This window comes from Mercenaria mercenaria, chromosome 4, assembly GCF_021730395.1.
Source record: "Mercenaria mercenaria strain notata chromosome 4, MADL_Memer_1, whole genome shotgun sequence".
NCBI classification, from domain to species: domain Eukaryota; kingdom Metazoa; phylum Mollusca; class Bivalvia; order Venerida; family Veneridae; genus Mercenaria; species Mercenaria mercenaria.
Genome location: NC_069364.1, coordinates 96,386,601 through 96,407,223, shown reverse-complemented (window position 1 = coordinate 96,407,223; position 20,623 = coordinate 96,386,601). Strand labels below are relative to the sequence as shown.

The following is a 20,623-nucleotide window of genomic DNA, read 5'->3' as shown; positions in this document are numbered from 1 at the left end:
TTTAGGATTGTAAATCAGTATATAAGGTTGTGCTGAAGTTACTCAGTTATGGCCCTTCACTTAGTAAAACATTTGCATAAAGGGATTAAAAGTTTGTGCTGCATTATTAATTCCAGAAGTATATTTGACAGAGTCAGGAAAACATTTAATTTATAGGATTGTTATTTAGGATGTGATAGTGTGCACCTGGGTTTTTGTTTTGGATTTCACTGAGCCAAACCAGACTTATAGCCATTGACTTAGTCAAAAAGATGAATATTGTGCCTATTGAAACCATTGAGGGGTATTATTCAGTATAAAAGTTGAGTATCTGGAATTCACTCAGTAAGAGCAAAGTTATGGTCCTTGACAGTACAAAATGGAATAAGAACCTAATAATAGTAAACATTTATGTCATATGTATCTCAAGAAGTTATGAAACTTTATTGTGTTGTTGTACAGCATGTGAAGTTGTGCACCTGAGGTTTTATTTTTGATTTACTTTCACCTTCTCCCCACCAATGACAAAAAAAATATATTGTTTTACTCTTTCAGCTTCTTTTTAGCTCATCTGTCACATAGTGACAAGGTGAGCTTTTGTGATCACCCTTCGTCCGTCGTCAGTCCGTGCGTGCGTCTGTCAACAATTTCTTGTCTGCACGATAGTGGTTTCATTTATGATTTTATTTTAACCAAACTTGCACACAACTTGTATCACCATAAGATCTCGGTTCCTTTCTTGAACTGGCCAGATCCCAATATGGGTTCCAGAGTTATGGCCCCTGAAAGGGCCAAAATTAGCTATTTTGACCTTGTCTGCACAATAGCAGCTTTATTTATGATTTGATTTTTACCAAACTGGCACACAACTTGTATCACCATAAGATCTTGATTCCGTTCTTGAACTGGCCAGATTTCTTTATGGGTTTCAGAGTTATGGCCCCTGAAAGGGCCAGAATTAGCTATTTTGACCTTGTCTGCACAATAGCAGCTTCATTTATGATTTTATTTTAACCAAACTTGCACATAACTTGTATCACTATAAGATCTTGGTTCCTTTCTTGAACTGGCAAGATCCCATTATGGGTTCCAGAGTTATGGCCCCTGAAAGGGCCAGAATTAGCTATTTTGACCTTGTCTGCACAATAGCAGCTTCATTTATGACTTGATTTTAACCAAACTGGCACACAACTTGTATCACCACAAGATCTTGGGTCCTTAATGAACTGGCCAGATTCCATCATGGGTTCCAGAGTTATGGCCCCCTAAAGGTCCAAAATTGGCTATTTTGGCTTTTGCAGCCATATAGAGACTTCATTTATGGTTTTATTTGATACAGACTTCCAAAATATCTTCAACAACAATAAATCTTGGATTCCATGACAAATCAGATCCAATCGTAGGTTCCAGAGTTATTTTATATCTGATTACCTCCCCTGATTGTAATCAAAATGGATTTATATCAGTAAGTACTTATAGGACTTATTTGAAATTTCATTATTGTCATTAGTTGGACTGAGCCAATCAGGGTAGATAACTATGTACTGATTTTATGTCAAATTACCTCCCTTTACTTCAAATTAAAATGGGTATATCTCCGTAACAAATTAAGATACTGATCTGAAATTTTATTTATGTCAGCAGATTTATTTGGCAGATCCTTCTTTTGTTCGCTTACAATAATTTTCTTTTTAATTACTTCCCTTTTACGTTACTATAAATAGCTTATTTTTAGTAACTTTTTTGTTATTGGCCGTAGGGAAAAACCGAGACCACTTTTCTGTGGTACAACATGGATGGTACCTCCAATTTTTAAGTGTATTTTGACATATCTGTATCTTTTAAAAAAAAATTTTTCTTTTTGGTTTAATTTCTTCCCTTTGTTGTTTCTGTCCTTTGGACTTAGATATTTTTTCTGAGGACCTTCTTGTCCTCAAGTGCAATGATAACAGGTGAGCGATATAGGGCCATCATGGCCCTCTTGTTTATCTTTTGTTTCTTTATGATAACTTCTCCCACCCCTGATAACTTGCAAACCAACCCAAGGTTATAATAATTATATTAATTATGAAAATTTATTTAATTTGGATTTACGTTATCAACAAGTAAAATATAACTGTGCAGTGACAGTAAGTCAGGGACCACAGTCCTATGGACAGGAATCTATAAGACAATATGAGACAATAATTTGAAGTATTTAAACTTTACCTTTTTCCTCCAGTATTTCATCTATAATGCTGTATATTTTCAATTACTTGGAACATACTGAGCATAAAGAAATGTCAACACATGAATAGGCTTCACTTTTCATCTTTTCTTCACATGTACAGACTGTCTATTATTGATGTGGGCAAAATAACAGTATCAAAAATACCCTATGGAAGTAAGAGGTTTTGTAATATTGATAGAATTGTTATGGATGCAGGCAGTAAATTATTTTAATGCAGTTTGATTCTGTCCTCATGGGAAAAAGATATTGTGAGAGCTGGCATACACATATCAATATTGATTTGATTTTGAGATATCTATATTATTTGGTTCTTGAAATGATTCTCGGCCATGGTTATACCCAGTGTAAGCAGTGTGGCACAGAAAACCATTATTTGGAATGCACTTAAAGGGGGTGTGGGTGTGGGAAAGGGATGGGGGGCAAGTTTAAGGGCAAGCTCTGAACATTAGATCACATAGACCATTTTATTTCAATGACATTTTTGCTTGTATATACTTTAGTATTTGATGATATTTGCAGATACGAGTTTTGTAAAAGGGAGGTAATAACTTATCCATAACTTAGTAAAAAAGAACGTCTTGGCATAAAATGTTTGCATGTTAAAAAGTATGAAAGATGTGTTAAGTGATCAATTTTATTATAATGCATTCCTTAGCAAGGTATAACACTTTTAAAGAAAACTATATATTTATTGGAATTTATTCTTGTATATCAACATGCATGTTAGAGAATTCATTATAATGCATTTATATAACACAGGAAAATGTGAGAAGTTTATAATTTTCATACCCCGGTTATAATAATGATAAAAAAAATAAATACATTAACAGGCTTGTTGAATGATTCACTGGGAGAGTCTATAGATATTATTTAAATAAACCATCTGGTGTATTACACTAGATGCACATGTGGGATCTCTATTTCCTGCCCGCTATAGGAGAGATATCTAATAAACATTATTAATGAGCCGTGCCTTGAGAAAACCAACACAGTGCATTTACGACCAGCATCGGTGCAGTCTGATCAGCATCCATGCTGTTTGCTGACGGTTTCTGTAATTGCAATAGGCTTAGAAAATGAACAGCATGGATCCTGACCAGACTGTGCAGATGCGCAGGCTGGTCTGGATCAATTCTGGTCGCAAACACACTGTTGGTTTTCTCATGGCGTGGCTCATTTATTTCTTGTTCATATCCGTAAATACCCATTGTGGTATGCAAAAATTAGTACTCTAAGTGTTGTTTACATACTGATGAAAATACAAAGAATTTGATATGCATTAGGATGATATCTTAATGACATAAATGCATAATGTTATTGTATTTAAGTGTGTGCACTAGTGCAGTTGTATAGTACAGGTCTTTGAGATATCAACTTTAGCTTAGTAAGTATTATTTCTTCCATTTTATTTCTAGAAATAAAGTTGGCATAGAGCTCTAACTAATGCTATTTAAAGGGGATCACAAGATCTGCATTAATTTTGTTATTTCAAAGTTTGTTGAAAAGAGAAATCTGTTGCTAAGGGACTAAATAAAATTATATATTAGAATTGTGAAGTTAGCAAAAATGTCCTCTCTAAATAATAATGAACATTAACATTTGAATGACTTTTTTTTAAAAAAACTGATTTATAAACAGTATAATTTAGTAATAATTGAGCTAATGTTTATTCACTTTTTTCTTATGAAAATGACACAGACATCTTTTTTTTTGTCACTTATCACTTTTATTTAGAGAGTATATTTTCTGATATTGCTAAATGAAATGTTTGATAGTTGGAATCAATGTTGCATGTGATGAAATCTTGATTTTCTGTCAGAATGGACGTCAGTAATTGCATTATTATATTGATATGTATTGAAGCAAAACTGGAAATCAATATGAAAATCGTGAAATGCTTTTTACTGCCAGTTCTTCATGTTGAGAGAGGGTAAGGGGCAGCCAAATATATCATCTTACAAACATTATGCTAAATTTAGTCAATCAAACTTCTGATTTCTATACAGTTTCCCTGAAAAATCAGACTTGTTGGTCATTAACAAAGTTTATGCCAAAATTAGTCAAAAAACCTTGCCTGTGTGTGATCATTACAAAGTTTTCATGAACTGTAAGGCTTGTTGGTCATTCTCATTTGTGTGATTGTCATGTTATTGTCACTCCCAAGAAAAATTAAGTGCTAAGAAAATTAAACTATTTCCCTCAAGATAATGTCAGCTATAAAGTAGTTAATTACTTTCTATGTTTAGGTCAATGTTGAATTAATTTAGCTAAGACAGTGGGAAAACTTTACTTCTTTAAATTGTTACAAAGCATGCTGACATGAAATGAATTTAGAAACTGCTTGGATAACTTTTCCAAAAAGGGAGGTAAATATGTGTTGTTCAGTTCAATTTTAACAGTCTTTTCGGAATCAAACAAGTGCTATTTTGAAAAGAAGTCATTATTACATTATTGATAGATCAACAGTTACAATTTTTTATTAATTGGCAACATATCACAACAGAGAAGGCAACCCTAACCCTAGGGTGTGAGTGTTCCTGATGGGGGTGGGGGCAGGGGCAATATTTTAGGTCATATTAAGTGAGAGGACTCTGCAAACAGGTCACTAAGACAGTTTTCTATAATGATGAATATCATGAAGGTTTCTAAAATCATTCAAAGTATTTTGAATACTTTGTTGAATGCTTTAAATAATAATAACCACCAGTAAAATCTTTAATGTGATTAATCCATTAATGAACATTCTCAATTTTCACTTAATTTAAAAAATGACCTTAAGCAAACACTATAACTGGTTGGAGGTTTCATTATCAGTCTCTATTTGCTATAGACAGTGGCAAATGGCCCATGATGATTGGCGTTAGCTGATCAATATGAGACTAACATGCTTTCGATGTTAAATTACACAACAATCAATAATGATAGAACACGCTAACACCAAAATCATTCCTTCCGTGTCTGCTAAAGTCTTGGGAAAGAAGAACGGCAAATGTCAGTGACAGGGATAATGTTTTGCTTGTATAAGTTTTGGTAATTTAGCGGAAAATGAGGGTTAAACGTCTATATCAGTAAGTGATTCTGAGTAGTAAGTGGTAGAATTGAGTGAGTTCTGAGTAGTAAGTGGTAGAATTGAGTGAATTCTGAGTAGTAAGTGGTAGAATTGAGTGAGTTCTGAAGACAGTGTTTTGTACTTATTGTTTAGATAGAAAATTTTGTATAGTATAACCTGTCAAAGGAAGACAGCAATTTGTTTGTTATGCAGAGAGTTTTTTTAAGAGAGATTAATTTTATTGACTCTGAAATATCACTGTAGAACTGTCACAATGCAAACTGAGCAAAAGAAAAAAACATGTTTGGAATTAGAGAGACCAGAAAATGAGTGTTACATTTAAGGGTACATTATTATGCTTTTTCTTTTGGGGGAGGGGGTGGGGGGGGGGGAAACAATGATAATTTTTTTCAACATGAATAATAGAGATATTTTTTTTTACTTTTTCCACATGTTACATAAATATTAAGATTCTACCCTTTATTTTAATTGTCATATAAAAGTATTTATTAGTTGAGATTTGTATAATAATTGCTAATGAAGTTTTTATAGACCAATTACATATAGTAAAACTGCAAAATGTTAATAATAACACACCAGAACAATTTAACTTTATCAGATTTCATTGATCTGACTCAAAATGATGAAAATCTTTAAAATTACAACTTCTTCAATGTAACTAATAAAGAGAAATTTGTACACTGTCACCCTGTACAAATATTAATTTGTTCAGTGCTATTGGATTTGATTTGATTCAGCTCAGTTCAGTAATTTGTCTCCAAGATAACATTTTCTCAAGCTTGAACATCCTGGTGTCACTGCAATTTGTACAGATAATTGTCAGTTCCCTCCAAAAACAGTTGATCATTAAAAAATGTCTGCCTCAAGGTTAATGGAAATTCAATTCAAAAACTGATGGTAATGTATACCAATTTTCTGTAAGATATACATGGATTTCTCAGACTTTACATGGAAGTGGGTTAAGAGAAAGTTGAAAACCTGAGTCATTAGATTGGGGTAGATGTCGGTCGGGCAGGCGGGCGGGCGGCGGTGGCGTCAAACTGGTGTTTCCGGTCTATCTTTTGTTTCGGTAAAGACATTTGAATAAAACTTGGTATGTATGTAGCATATATCAAGACAAAGGCTGGGATTGATTTTGGGGTTTCTGGCGTCACGGTCAAAGTCACTGTTACTTAAAATAGAAAAAGGGTTTCTGGTCAATAACTTAACTTAGGAATGAGCTATCATGATGAAACTTGGTGTATAGAAAACTTATATAAAGTTGTAGCTTGGGATTGATTTTGGGGTTTCTGGGATCAAGGTCAAGGTCATTGTTACTAAAAATAGGGTTAGGGTTAGGTTAGGGTTAGGGTTAGCATATCTTCTACATGCATGGAGGGAATAAAACTTGGTATGTATGTAGCTTATATCAAGACAAAGGCTGGGATTGATTTTGGTGTTTCTGGGGTCAAGGTCAAGGTCACTGTTACTTAAAATAGAAAAAGGGTTTCCGGTCAATAACTTTTGTTTCGGTAAAGATATTTGAATAAAACTTGGTATGTATGTAGCTTATATCAAGACGAAGGCTGGGATTGATTTTGGGGTTTCTGGGGTCAAGGTCACTGTTACTTAAAATAGAAAAAGGGTTTCCGGTCAATAACTTAACTTAGGAATGAGCTATCATGATGAAACTTGGTGTATAGAAAACTTATATAAAGTTGTAGCTTGGGATTGATTTTGGGGTTTCTGGGATCAAGGTCAAGGTCATTGTTACTAAAAATAGGGTTAGGGTTAGGTTAGGGTTAGGGTTAGCATATCTTCTACATGCATGGAGGGATTTTGATGAAAATTGGCACAATTGTTCACCATCATGAGACGGAGTGTCATGCGCAAGAACCAGGTCCCTAGGTGTAAGGTCAAGGTCACACTTAGAGGTCAAAGGATACAAGAATGAAAACTTTGTCCGGAGCATATCTTCTTCATGCATAGAGGGATTTTGATGTAACTTGGCACAATTATACACCATCATGAGACGAAGTGCCTTGCGCAGTTCCCTTCTTTAGAATTACTTCCCTTTGTTGTTACTATAAATAGCTTATATTGTAACTTTTTCATTACTAGACGTAGGGAAAAATCGAGACCACTTTTCTGTAGTACAACATGCATGTTACACCCAATTTTGAGGTGTATTTTGACCAATCTCTACCTGGTAAAGATTTCTGTGTGGACTTACAATTTTTTTTTTTTTTTTTTTTTTTTTTTTGTTAAGATTAACTTCCCTTAGTTGTTACTATAAATAACTTATATTGTAACTTTTTTTATAACTGACCGTAGGGAAAAACCAAGACAACTTTTCTGTGGTACAACGTAGTTGTTACTTTCTAATTTTAGGTGTATTTTAAGGTATCTCTACCTGGTAAGGAGTTTTTTTGTGGACTTAGAAAAACAAAAGAATTACAACCATTACTAAACAACCACAAAATTAAAATTACATCTGCAAATACAGGTGCTAGAGTAAAGAAATTTGCTGTGACGGGCGTATATTGTGACATTCTGGCACTCTTGTTTATTCTTATGAAAAGTGTTGAAAACCTGGTTTCGTGGCATTGCCGCGTTTCTTGTTTCATTTTACTTAAAACAACCATGGATTTTCAGTTACAGATAATTAAGAAGTGCAGATTTTGTGAGTGTATTGAAAGGTAAATGATGCTTTTGTATTTTTTGGCTGATGAGTAAACTGGCTGATGTAGTGTAAATCTGAAAGAGAAAAAAACAACGTTTAATTGACCAAACAGATAAATAAAATAGATATTTTTCACATCTACAGCATAAATGATCTTCCTTGGTCAGCTGTATTTATAAGGGTCCTTCCTAGTCTATTGTTCGTAAGTATTGACCTCCCTAGCTGACACTCGACTGATAATAAATCTATTATTATATTTCTACATTTTTCCCATTTTTGACGAATTCAATTTCATAGAAACAAAAGCCAGTCTATTTTAGAGATTTTCACAGAGGAATGATGTAGAAATTATGATATTGGACATAGGATATAGACTGGCTCAGTTCACTACATTCAATCATAAAAATGTGAAAAGATATATCATAGTCTAGGTGCTAGTCTACTCATGAATATTCTGTATGTTTTTGTAAATTAGTTTTTTGTGTCCGAATCTAAATAACGATATAACTATTGAAAAACCAATAAAATACATTTCGTAATAATATCATGGTGCATTTGTATATATAGCTGTAGGGACAAAGTGTTCAGCTACCAATCTAGGGGTTGTGGGTTTGAGTCCTCTGTCTGTCCATACCATTTTGTTTATTTCATCTGTAAACTTAATGGGAAATTTGTCACATATGATGTTGATGTCATTTTATCAGTCGAAATTGACGGTTTATTACCATGGTAATTCATGGTTTACCATGGTAGTTCATGGTCATAGGACAATGGTTGACCATGGCTGTGGTAATTGGCACCACAGTAGACCATGGTCAAACTGTTGATCGTCTTTTATGACCATGGTCGGCCATTGCCAATCTTATCTCACCATGGTCGACTATGGCCAACCATGGTCCTGACCATGTTTTCACCATGGTATTTGATGGTTGACCATCAGAAACCATGGTGACCATGGTCAACCATGGTCATCATTTCGTCTTAGAAAACTTCAACATTTATATGATTAAGTGGTTCGTATAACTGAGTTTTCCTTATTGTGTTAAGGTATATAATAAACAACTCCCTTTAAAGGTGGTCAATCACATTTAAGCAAAATTAAGTGACATTTTTCACTTTTTGTATATTCTGTTAGAGATTTATTTGAGAAACAAAAATACCCATTACTTAGAGTTAGATCCCTGTTAGAAATGTATACTTTATTGATTTTCATAAAAATTTGTAATTACTCCCCTTTAATATGTAAATATTTAAAATGCTTAGTATTTCTTTTTATTTCCATATAATTCCGAGTTTTACATTCACATTGGATAGATATACCAAATATTTAACAATCTGAATCAAAAGGTGGGTTTTAAAATGCATGTAGCTTCTGAATTTCATTTTTTTTCCATTCTATCTTGGTAGGCAAAGGGAGGTAATAATAATTTTTCAAACTTGCATTTCTAATGAATTCAATCTATATATATAATTGTTAATGCAATTATTTTACGAATATAATACAATATATCGGTTAGTTATACATTTTCTTAGGTAAAGTATGTTTATCACATTTATACTTATGATAAAATAACTCGATCTTGGTTGGGCAACTGCAACAGGAAAACCAATTATTAAAAATATCTCCAGTGAAAACCTAACTTGTATTAAGCACTAACTGAACATAAATGAGTGTAAATGATCAGATGTTAAAGTTTAAAACAAATCCGTTACTTAGCCAAAATCTGATTATCCACCTTTAATTCCTTATGTGATTATTAGCACTCCTAATCCTTGGTACTCTGGCTGTGCCATCAAACAAATATAGATTTAGCCATATTATATCCACTTGAGGCCCAAAACTTTCATTAATATTAATGTGCCTTATTTTTTCAAAATGTAGGTATGAAGTTAAAAAGCCTTGAAATACATTCAAATTTCTATATATTTCTCAAATATTATACAAAAATGCATTAGTACTGAGCTTTTGAAATGTAAATATTAAAGGAAATTTTGCAGTCAAGGAATTATGTAACTCTTCTTGGATACATAGAACAGTAACATTAAAGGAACGCAACATGCTGGATATTACGAAAAATCTATTGCAAAAAATGAAAGAATTGAACATTTTCAAATCAGCAAATGTAAAAGTGCTTGTCAATGGTGGAAACAAGATGTTTGTGTTGTTTCAGAGCCTAATCTTGGCTTGTAGAAGTTTTGTTGGCTAGTTTTCAAGGTATTTTGTTTGCTCTTTAAATTGGCAGTCAGTTCTGTCAGACATAATTGACATCTACTTTCCCTGATGTAGCTCAAATTAGAACTGTGATAAAAAAAAACAACATCTTTGTTTTACACTAATCTTACAGACAAATTGAGATTAACTTGAAAATTGCTTGTAGCTTGTTTCTCTTGTAGGTGTAATTTGTTTCTTAAATTTCAAACAAGAAAAAATATCGCTGAAATTCAGAGCAGATTGAGTTCAAAGTACGATGTGATCAATTCTTACTGTTTTCTGTCATTATAAGTTTAGCTGTCTTCATTAAATTTTGCCAGAATGCTTGTCTCTATAAAATAAATAGTGCAAGTTCAAAAGTGAGTTATCTGAGATCTTAAACTAGGTCAAATCATAGGTTACATTTTCAGCTTGATGGTCATTAAAATTTGCCAGAATGTTTGTCACAGCAATGTTGCTTCGATGACCCTATACCAAGTTATTCAAAAATAATTTCACATAATTTTTTTATGTGTGACCCTCTACCACAATTGTTCACTTAGGTGAGCAGTATAAGGCCATCATGACCCTTTTGTTGGTTGAGAACACAAAAGCAATGGATAATGTTCCTATTTTCGGTTGATATTTACGGCTGAGTACACAAAAGCATTGGATAATCTTTCTATTTTCAGTTGATATTTTTGGCTGAGTACACAAAGCAAATCTTTCTATTTTCAGTTGAATTATTTTCGGCTGAGTACACAAAAGCAATATTTTCAGTTGATATTTTCGGCTGAGTACACAAAAGCAATGGATAATCTTTCTATTTTCAGTTGATATTTTCGGCTGAGTACACAAAAGCAATGGATAACCTTCCTATTTTCAGTTGATATTTTCGGCTGAGTACACAAAAGCAAGGATAATCTTTATTCAGTGTATTTTCGTGGTCACAAAAGCAATCTTTTTTTTCAGTGATATTTTCGGCTGGTACAAAGCATTTTCTATTTCATGATATTCGTGAGTACAAAAGCAATGGATCAGAATTATCACAAGGATCACTTGGCTTGCAAGAATTGTGACAAGAAGTTGATTGCTTGTCGCTACATCCTGAAGGAGGAGCATCCACACTGTATACCCTGCTACCAACAACTTTTCGCACATAATTGTGAAGAATGCAAGAAACCAATTGGTCCAGATTACAAGGTACAATAATTAATAATAAGTAGCTATTATAAGGGACTTTACTGTTTCTTCTCAAGAGAAGGAACACTTTGGTTGACTGAGCAGGTATACGGCATATACGAGAACAAAAAAATTTAATAATGAAATGAAACAAAGCATTTTCAAAACTTTCGAGAACAGATAAGAATAATGGGAAACAAAACATCACCAGCCAAGAGACAGAAGTGATTTAGTTTTAAGGGAATAAGATGGAAATAAAATTGTTTTTCTTCTGAAAACATTGCACATGAATCATAAGAGGGACTTTCAAACCCTTCTGCCAGGGTTTGTCAGGTCAGACCACTTGTCTGGTTCATGTAGGGCGGTCTCCAGACTGACTTGCAAAGAATGTTGCAGAATTCATATGAAATTTCAGACTAACTGACTTCAGTTAAGATAAAATTTGTTTAGGTACTCGTAAAAAATTGATGTATACTGGGTAACTGCACTGTGTTTCTATGTTAGCATGCCACTGTTGTAATTGTTTCTCTTTTATACAAAACTTACTTGCAGCATTATTTAGGGGTTGTCAACAAAGTTTGTTTAAGTTTATAGTAATGAAGACAAGAGTTGAGATTAGCAAAACATTTTCATCACTTTTCATACACAGTTTTATACTAAGTGGTCATGAATATTACTCCTGGAAAGTATACATAAGATCTTTCTCATTTTGTTCAGACATCTTAGTATTTCTGTTACCACCATGACTTAAATTTGTAGGTACATGTACAGGTCAGTACAGCAAATTTTAGAACAATGTAATAACATTAATACAGTTGATAACAATCTTTTGAAAATGTGTTGCTATCCAGTTAATATTAATGTAAGTAATTAATATGTAATTTTTGAGCATCCCTTGTTGTTAGTTGATAGATAACATTTTCAAGGCAGCATCCCAGTGGTCTAACTGGTAATTATTCATTGCATGACTGGTATACAGCCAGATATAATAATCAACATATATATGAACCTATCTCACATTGAACATAATCACTATCATGCCAGGCCTGGAATCAGAAAAACAATATTATTAATGGATCATTGTTCTTACAAATAATCCAAGATAGTTCACATCAGGGTTGTTAATCCCCCGCCATGGCGGAGGGATTATAAGAATGGTCTGCGTCCATCCTTCGGTCCGTCCGTCCTTCCGTCTGTAACAAAATCGTGTCTGGTCCATATCTCCTAAACCCCTTGAAGGATTTTCATGAAACTTGGGTCAAATGATCACCTCATCAAGACGATGTGCAGAACTTATGAGTCAGCCTTGTCAGTTCAAGGTCAAGGTCACAACTCGAGGTCAAAGGTTTGAGCCTGCCATTTTGTGTCCGCTCTATATCTCCTAAACCCCTTGAAGGAATTTTATAAAACTTGGGTCAAATGATCACCTCATCAAGACGATGTGCAGAACCCATGAGTCAGCCATGCCGGCTCAAGGTCAAGGTCACAACTTAGGGTCAAAGGTTTGAGCCTTCCATTTTGTGTCTGCTCTATATCTCTTAAACCCCTCGAAGGAATTTTATAAAACTTGGGTCAAATGATCACCTCATAAGACAATGTGCAGAACCCATGAGTCAGTCATGCCGGCTCAAGGTCAAGGTCACAACTTAGGGTCAAAGGTTTGAGCCTTCCATTTTGTGTCCGCTCTATATCTCCTAAACCCCTTGAAGGATTTTCATCAAACTTGGGTCAAACGATCACCTCATCAAGGCAATGTGCAGAACTTATGAGTCAGCCATGTTGGCTCAAGGTCAAGGTCACAACTGAAGGTCAAAGGTTTGAGCCTTCCATTTTGTGTCCGCTGTATATCTCCTAAACTCCTTGAAGGAATTTTATAAAACTTGGGTCAAATGATTACCTCATCAGAACGATGTGCAGAAATTATGAGTCAACCATGCCAGCTCAAGGGTCACAACTAAGGGTCGAAGGTTTGAGCCTTCCATTTGGTGTCCACTCTGTATCTCCTTAACCCCTTGAAGGATTTTCATCAAACTTGGGTCAAATGATCACCTCACCAAGAACTCATGAGTCAGCCATGTCAACTCAAGGTCAAGGTCACAACTGAAGGTCAAAGGTTTCAGCTCTGTATCTCCTAAACCCCTTGAAGAATTTTCATGAAACTTTGGTAATGATGACCTCATCAAGACGTTGTGCAGAATTTATGAGTCAGCCATGTCAGTTCAAGGTCAAGGTCACAGCTAAAATCAAAGGTTTACTCTTTCACTATCCATAGCAGTGGCGGGGGATTTAGCTGTCTTTCAGACTGCCTTGTTTAGTGGTTCAATGGTAAGTTGTCAGATTATGAAAGCAGTGGTCCAGAGTTTGACCACTCACCCTTCCAACTGCAGGCTGATCTTGGTCTGCACTGGTCGCAAAGGAAAAACCACTTGCCGCCCAGGCTAATGGGTTAGACACCAGCTATAAATTATTTATGTGTAATTGCAGTTTGGCACTTCCACACTTCCATAGAAACATCATTTGTTGCCCAGTCAGCATTTTGTTGCCATCATTGGAACAGGACATTATTGCCATAAATACAAGCCTGGTTGATCTTGAAACAAATGAAAATGTCTGCCAAAATTCTGCCAGTTGTTTAGGAATAGTGAAAAATGTAACTAGTTTTGAAATTCATGAGTCTACTTTGGGCTATCGGTAGATTGTTTTCCAACCATTTAACTAATAACTGTTCATAGGGAGAGTTAAAAGACAGCGAAATCAAGTTTTTATGCCCCCGAAGGGAGGCATATAGTTTTTGAACCGTCTGTCTGTCTGTCGGTCTGTCAGTCTGTCGGTCTGTCAGTCTGTCCGCAATTATCGTGTCCGGTCCATATCTTTGTCATCGATGGATGGATTTTCAAATAACTTGGCATGAATGTGTACCACAGTAAGACGACGTGTCGCGCGCAAGACCCAGGTCCGTAGCTCAAAGGTCAAGGTCACACTTAGACATTAAAGGATAGTACATTGATGGGCGTGTCCGGTCCATATCTTTGTCATCGATGGATGGATTTTCAAATTACTTGGCATGAATGTGTACCACAGTAAGACGACTTGTCGCGTGCAAGACCCAGGTCCGTAGCTCAAAGGTCAAGGTCACACTTAGACGTTAAAAGATAGTGCATTGATGGGCGTGTGCGGTCCATCCCATGCAAAAACAGGGCCTTTGCAGAATATATTTTTTATCTTTGCCAAATATTTGCCATAACCTTTGCAGAACAGTTGCAGCACATGATTGCTGAATATATTCCACAGATGAGTAGAAATGGAACGAAACGTGCAACTATTCTGCAAAGCTTTTGCAAATATACGCTACGTACACAGAATGCAAATACTTCGCAAACAATTTACAATTCGCAGCTGAAACTTTGGCAAACACATTGCAAAGTGATAGCAAAGTAATTGCAAAGTAATAGCAAAGTAATCGCAAAGTAATCGCAAAGTATTTGCAACTTACAAGCAAATAATATGCAAAGTATTTGCAAATACGTAACAAATAGCAAAAAATGAATTTCTGAGGTTCAAAGAAAAGGACTTAATATCTGAAAAACATATAAGTAAAGTCACAAAACCATTTGCAGTTTAAATATCTATTAAAAGTCAATCATTGCAGTGATCATTCAGTAACAATAACTAAAATCATGTAATAATGTAAGTTTCAACAATTGCTTCAGTAAAAAGTGTTTTAAATAACTATCATTGATTAACATTAATTACCTTTCCACATGCTGCAATATTCTCTGGTTCTTGGAAGTCTTATTGCTTAATAACTTGGTATTGCATTATCCATATTCAACAAAGTTTATATCCAGAAAAAATAATTAGAATATAATGATCTGTTTAACACAAGTTTGCATCACCAAAATATTTCTACTAACTGATGTGTAAACATTTCCTCACAATATTTTCAAAAATCCTGCCATTTGAATATAGACCAATCAGGAAACAGAATGGTTAATCACTTCCTGTACCTAGAGTCTACCAGGAAAGCAAATTCATCTATGTTAACTATTTGCAAATGCTTTGCTCTTTCTTTTGTGTACAAAGTGTTTATTTGCAATACCTTTGCTAACTAAATGAGCTAAGTGTTTGTTTGCAGATGCTTTGCTGTCTGTTTGCAAATCCTTTGCAGTCTGTAATTTATCTAAGTGTTTATTTGCAAACCCTTTGCTTCACTGTGATATGTTTTGCAGACTGTTTGCGAAAGTCTGGTGCAAATACTTTGCAATCACTTGGAATATAGTTTCTGAGAAAACAAATATTCAAAATATATTCTGCAAACACATGACAAAGGGTTAAATGTGTATGGGATATCTTTGTCATCCATGGATGGATTTTCAAATAACTTGGCATGAATGTGTACCACAGTAAGACGACGTGTCGCATGCAAGACCCAGGTCCGTAGCTCAAAGGTCAAGGTCACACTTAGACGTTAAAGGTCATTTTTCATGATAGTGCATTGATGGGCATGTCCGGTCCGTATCTTTGTCATTCATGCATGGATTTTAAAATAACTACGCATGAATGTGTGACACAGTAAGACGACGTGTCGTGCGCAAGACCCAGCTTTGTAGGTCAAAGGTCCTAAACTCTAACATCGGCCATAACTATTCATTCAAAGTGCCATCGGGGGCATGTGTCATCCTATGGAGACAGCTCTTGTTTATTTCTAAAGTTGTTTTTTTGCAGACTCTCACTAGAGTCACAGTCAAGTACATGTACTGCCAATTGAGTTAATTTGTTTCTTACTTTCGGTTTAGTGTCAAACTTTGGAGAAAATTATATGTTATATTTAGTTTGGATTCATCCCAAGCTGGTTGAAAATTCAATTATTAGTTTTGCCTAAATTGTATTAAGGTATATGGGAAACTGACTTTATATGAACACAGTCTAAGATGGGTTTTTGTAAAAGTAAACTAAATCAGGTATCAAGTGGAATGTAAAACTTGCCAATAAACTATAAAGTTGAATATTAAACTTGCCAATTAAGTATAAAGTTGAATATAAAACTTGCCAATAAAGTATAAAGTTAAATGCTAAACTTACCAATAAAGTATAAAGTTGAATGCTAAACTTGCCAATAAAGTATAAAGTTGATTGGTAAACTTGCCAATAAAGTATACAGTTGATTGGTAAACTTGTGAGTAAGGTATAAAGTTGATGCTAAACTTGCCAATAAAGTATAAAGTTGAATGCTAAACTTGCCAATAAAGTATAAAGTTGAATGCTAAACTTGCCAATGATTGCTAAACTTGCCAATCAAGTATAAAGTTGAATGCTAAACTTGCCACTAAGGTATAAAGTTGATTGCTAAACTTGCCATTCAGGTAACCTTGAATCACCAAAAATTTAACCATTCTAATATTATAAGACAGTATCTGCCCAAGAATCCATGAATTTGTAGTCCTTAAATTTATTGTCTGAAACTCTTCAACTCTTCGAATGTAGCTGAATATATAATATTTGGTAAATTGCTTCTTTTTTGAAATCATGATCCTTGATGCAAAGGATATCATTAGATATAAGAGGCACAACTGTGACAATAAAGATTGCAAGCGATAAACAAAATACCTGTGGAGATCCCTGTAAATATCACAGCTTTTTTTGAATTGCAAGCATACCTGAATGTAAATCAAACAAAAATTGAAAGATTTAAGTGGATGCATTATAAAACTGATGATTAATATGTAAAGTTGGCTCCAACAGAAACGAAATTGGCACCCACTTTTACTGTAAGACTTGCATAAATTCAAATGTTCTAAACCAGATTTACTATCAACAGGGGGAAATGTGAAGGGAATATGGTAATGGTCTCTTTCTATCCATCACAATAACACTGTGGTTCCGAACAGAAACTATAACAATTAAGGATTCTGTTATATACTACATGCATTGACAGAGGCTATGAAGAGAAAGTGCAGTATAAAGAAACACAGCTGTGTCTTTGAATAATCTCCCTTCATTTGTTTTAAATTAAGTGTCTAAATCAATTGTCTTGACCCAGTGGCCATCAAACCTTTTTTTTTTATATCTCTGTCTACTTATTTTATCTGTTTTCATTTTTATGAAAATGTGCTGACCATTTTTGGCCTTCACTACAAAACTTTGCTGAGTAACATTTGAAACTGGCTGAGTCAGGAATAGTTTATTTTCTAAGTCTGCCAAAACATTCAAACATGTGTTTTATAGGTAACTGCCTTGGATCTTATCCTAAATAATTTCACAATCCTCTTTATCAAGATTTCCAAGAATTTCCACTATCCTTCCTCATTCTTGCACTTAGCAGGAAAACATGCAAGAGTGGGTTTTTGTACTTTATGTAACGTGATAAACATTGAAAATGACTATTATTTTTTATGGTTGGTTGGAACTAAAAGGTAAAAAAAACAACAACTTTTTATTAGATTTTGTAATATGAATCGGTAATATTTGGGGAATAAACAATTTTGAAACCTGCATTAGAAAATAAGAGAACAATCTTACTAAACTTTGCAATAAGCAAATGAGATACTGCAGATTATTACTTCACAGTTTACTTTACAATAAAATCTGTAAAAAGATCCTTTGGAAGCAAAGAATGCAACCAAGCAGAATAATAGCAGACTCGATTTGATTGTCTGTTCATGAGAGGTAATGAAATGTGCAACACCTCTCACACACCCCTAGCACCGGCTTAATTAAGCATTTGATAAATTTATTAGAGTGATATGTTATGATTGCAGTCCTCAAAACTAACTAAAGCATCTGATTGGCTGATTCATGCACAAATTGACCAATGGCTAGTTTGTCTAGTGTCTACACTCAATGATGTAACCTTTTAGCCTTAGTACTGTTAAATACTATAACTGTGAAACTGAAGGGTCAGGAGTTTGATCTTCTTCTCGATCAACTAAACTCACATTTAAATAAGAATCCAATTTATGCCTGACATGCCAAAGAACTATGGAAACTTCTGGAATTGGAATGTGTTTAGTTAGCATTTGACACTCTCCTCTCACTAAAATCTTCTGATGGTCTTATGAAGAAGTCAGCCATATGGGTTATCAAGTGGCGACTATAAATTAGCATACACATGCATGCACACAAGATGACACACATTCACAAACACCTCTTATCAATCATTCAGATGTGACAATTCACACTTCTTGTAAAAAGCCTGTGTTGATGGATTAAAGAAACAAACAAAAAACCAACACCCTCTTCTGATGAAAGTGATACCATTATTTGAAAGGTGAGTTAGCAGTTGTTTACAAACCTGTTAATGCAATAAATGAGATAGCGACTATCTGTTCCAATCAACTCCTGGAGTTCCTATATAGGTAGATTTTGTACTGTGAAGCACAACTCATCTGTCTACCTTGTTTTAAGATAACTTGTTTACTGACTTACTGAAATTTTTTCATACCTCAATGTAGGACATCAATCATTTCTGTAATTTGATAGATTGTAAGCATACTGTTTTGTGTGATTTTTAGTGTCTGTGATATTTAGGTGAAAATCTGAACAATTTGGTATATAAATGATTCTCCGAAGTTCTCTAAAATGGAAACTGCAGCCAGATACCTAGTCTAGCTATACTGGCTAGATAATCTTTTTTTAGATTTTTTAACAATTCTTAATTTCTACTATCTTAGAAGAAAAGGGGCATATTTACATGAAATATGAATAACCTCAAGAGTTGTCTCCTATAAACAGATACCTTACTTAAGCCCTTTCCAGTACTTTCAGAACTTTGATATATTATTATAATATCTTATATAATGAATTAAACTGAATATGATTTCATTTGAGAAAATGCCAGTATTGCTATGATTAAAAAATTAGTCAATTTTTCAAAACCTTTTCCTGCTTCACATTAACCCTTGCCCTGCTAAATTTCTGTAATGAACTTACCCATCTTCCAATTTGGACAGTACCATTAACTGTTAAAAGGGGTGCTAACCAAAAAGACACTGACAGAATGGTGAACAGTGCAGATCATGATTGGACTGCACAGATGTGCAGGCTGATCATGATCTACACTGGTTGCAAAGGCAGTATCAGTGGTGTCCAGCATGATAAGGATTAATACAGTGCTTTCAAAAATACTGTTTTGCTAAAATATCTCTGCTCCTTCAGCATTAAAGTCTTGTTTACATTACAAAGCACATTTAATTACTCACTAAGAAAACAAAATGAAACATAATTAAATTGTGCATGTTTCCAAAGCAATTACCAGAGTTTGTTTTCTCTGGAATCTCAGCCAGGTATAATCATAGTCTGTAAGAATCCCATTATATTTAATGGTGCCCTGAACTGTCTGATTGCTGTTTGTTTTGAAGTAAAAAGAGAAACACAGAGGAGGCTGAGAATTTTTTTTTTTGCTTCCAAGCCATTTAAATTCTCATATTTCAGTCAGATAATATGTGTTCATTGTAATAACATGCTTTATTATTAGACATTTTGAATAGACTGCAGAGAGTACTGCAGTATTTTGTTGGAACTTGCTTATTCAGTATTACCAAATCAGGAAGTTATGATAGATTCCAAATGCATTAGTAATACTGCAGGAATAAATATATTTTAGATTCACTATAATTATACATGTCCTATTTAAATGCATTGCCTAATGTAACCATTCAGGTTGCTAAAACAACTTTTTATATGCCGGAAGGGATGTATTATATTATGAAGCCACTGTCCATCTGTTCGTTAGCATTTTCATGTCCGCACTGTAACTCTTGAACCCCATGAAGGATTTCGAAGAAACTTGGCAAAAATGTTCACCACATCAAGACAACATGCTGAATGTATGTTCTGGATGGCTCACTTCAAGGTCAAGGTCACAGGGGTCAAAGATCGTATGAATTTGTTTTGTGTCTGCTCTGTAACTCTTGAACTGCTTGAAGGGTTTTTTAAGAAAATTGGCACAAATGTTCACCACATCAAGACAATGTGCAGTGGGTAAGTTTCGGATGGTTCACTTCAAGTTCAAGGTCACACTTAGGGGTCAAAAGTCATACCTGAACTCCTTGAAGGATTTCGAAGAAACTTGGCACAAATGTTCACCACATCAAGAAGATGTGCAGAGCGCATGTTCTGGATGGCTCATTTCAAGGTCAAGGTCACACTTAGGGGTCAAAGGTCATATGCCTATGTTTCATGTCTGCTCTGTAACTCTTGAACTGCTTGAAGGAATTTAAAGAAAGTTGACACAAATGTCCACCACATAAGTTGAAGTGCAGAGCACATGCTTCGGATGGCTCGTTTCAAGGTCAAGGTCACACTTAGGGG

At 34.5% G+C, this 20,623-nt stretch overlaps 1 protein-coding gene across 6 annotated transcripts in view; it reads left to right on the top strand.

Moving 5' to 3' along the window:
* The window catches only part of LOC123552490 (prickle planar cell polarity protein 3-A-like), a 159,415-nt gene that overhangs the window by 116,131 nt on the left and 22,661 nt on the right, over nucleotides 1–20,623 (top strand). For 5 of the 6 annotated variants that reach the window (XM_053541994.1, XM_053541996.1, XM_053541998.1 and 2 more), the window contains 2 exons: nucleotides 10,966–11,001; nucleotides 11,171–11,335. In XM_053541994.1, coding sequence (XP_053397969.1) covers nucleotides 10,966–11,001; nucleotides 11,171–11,335 — 201 coding nt within the window. The other variant, XM_053541995.1, reaches the window with a different exon arrangement.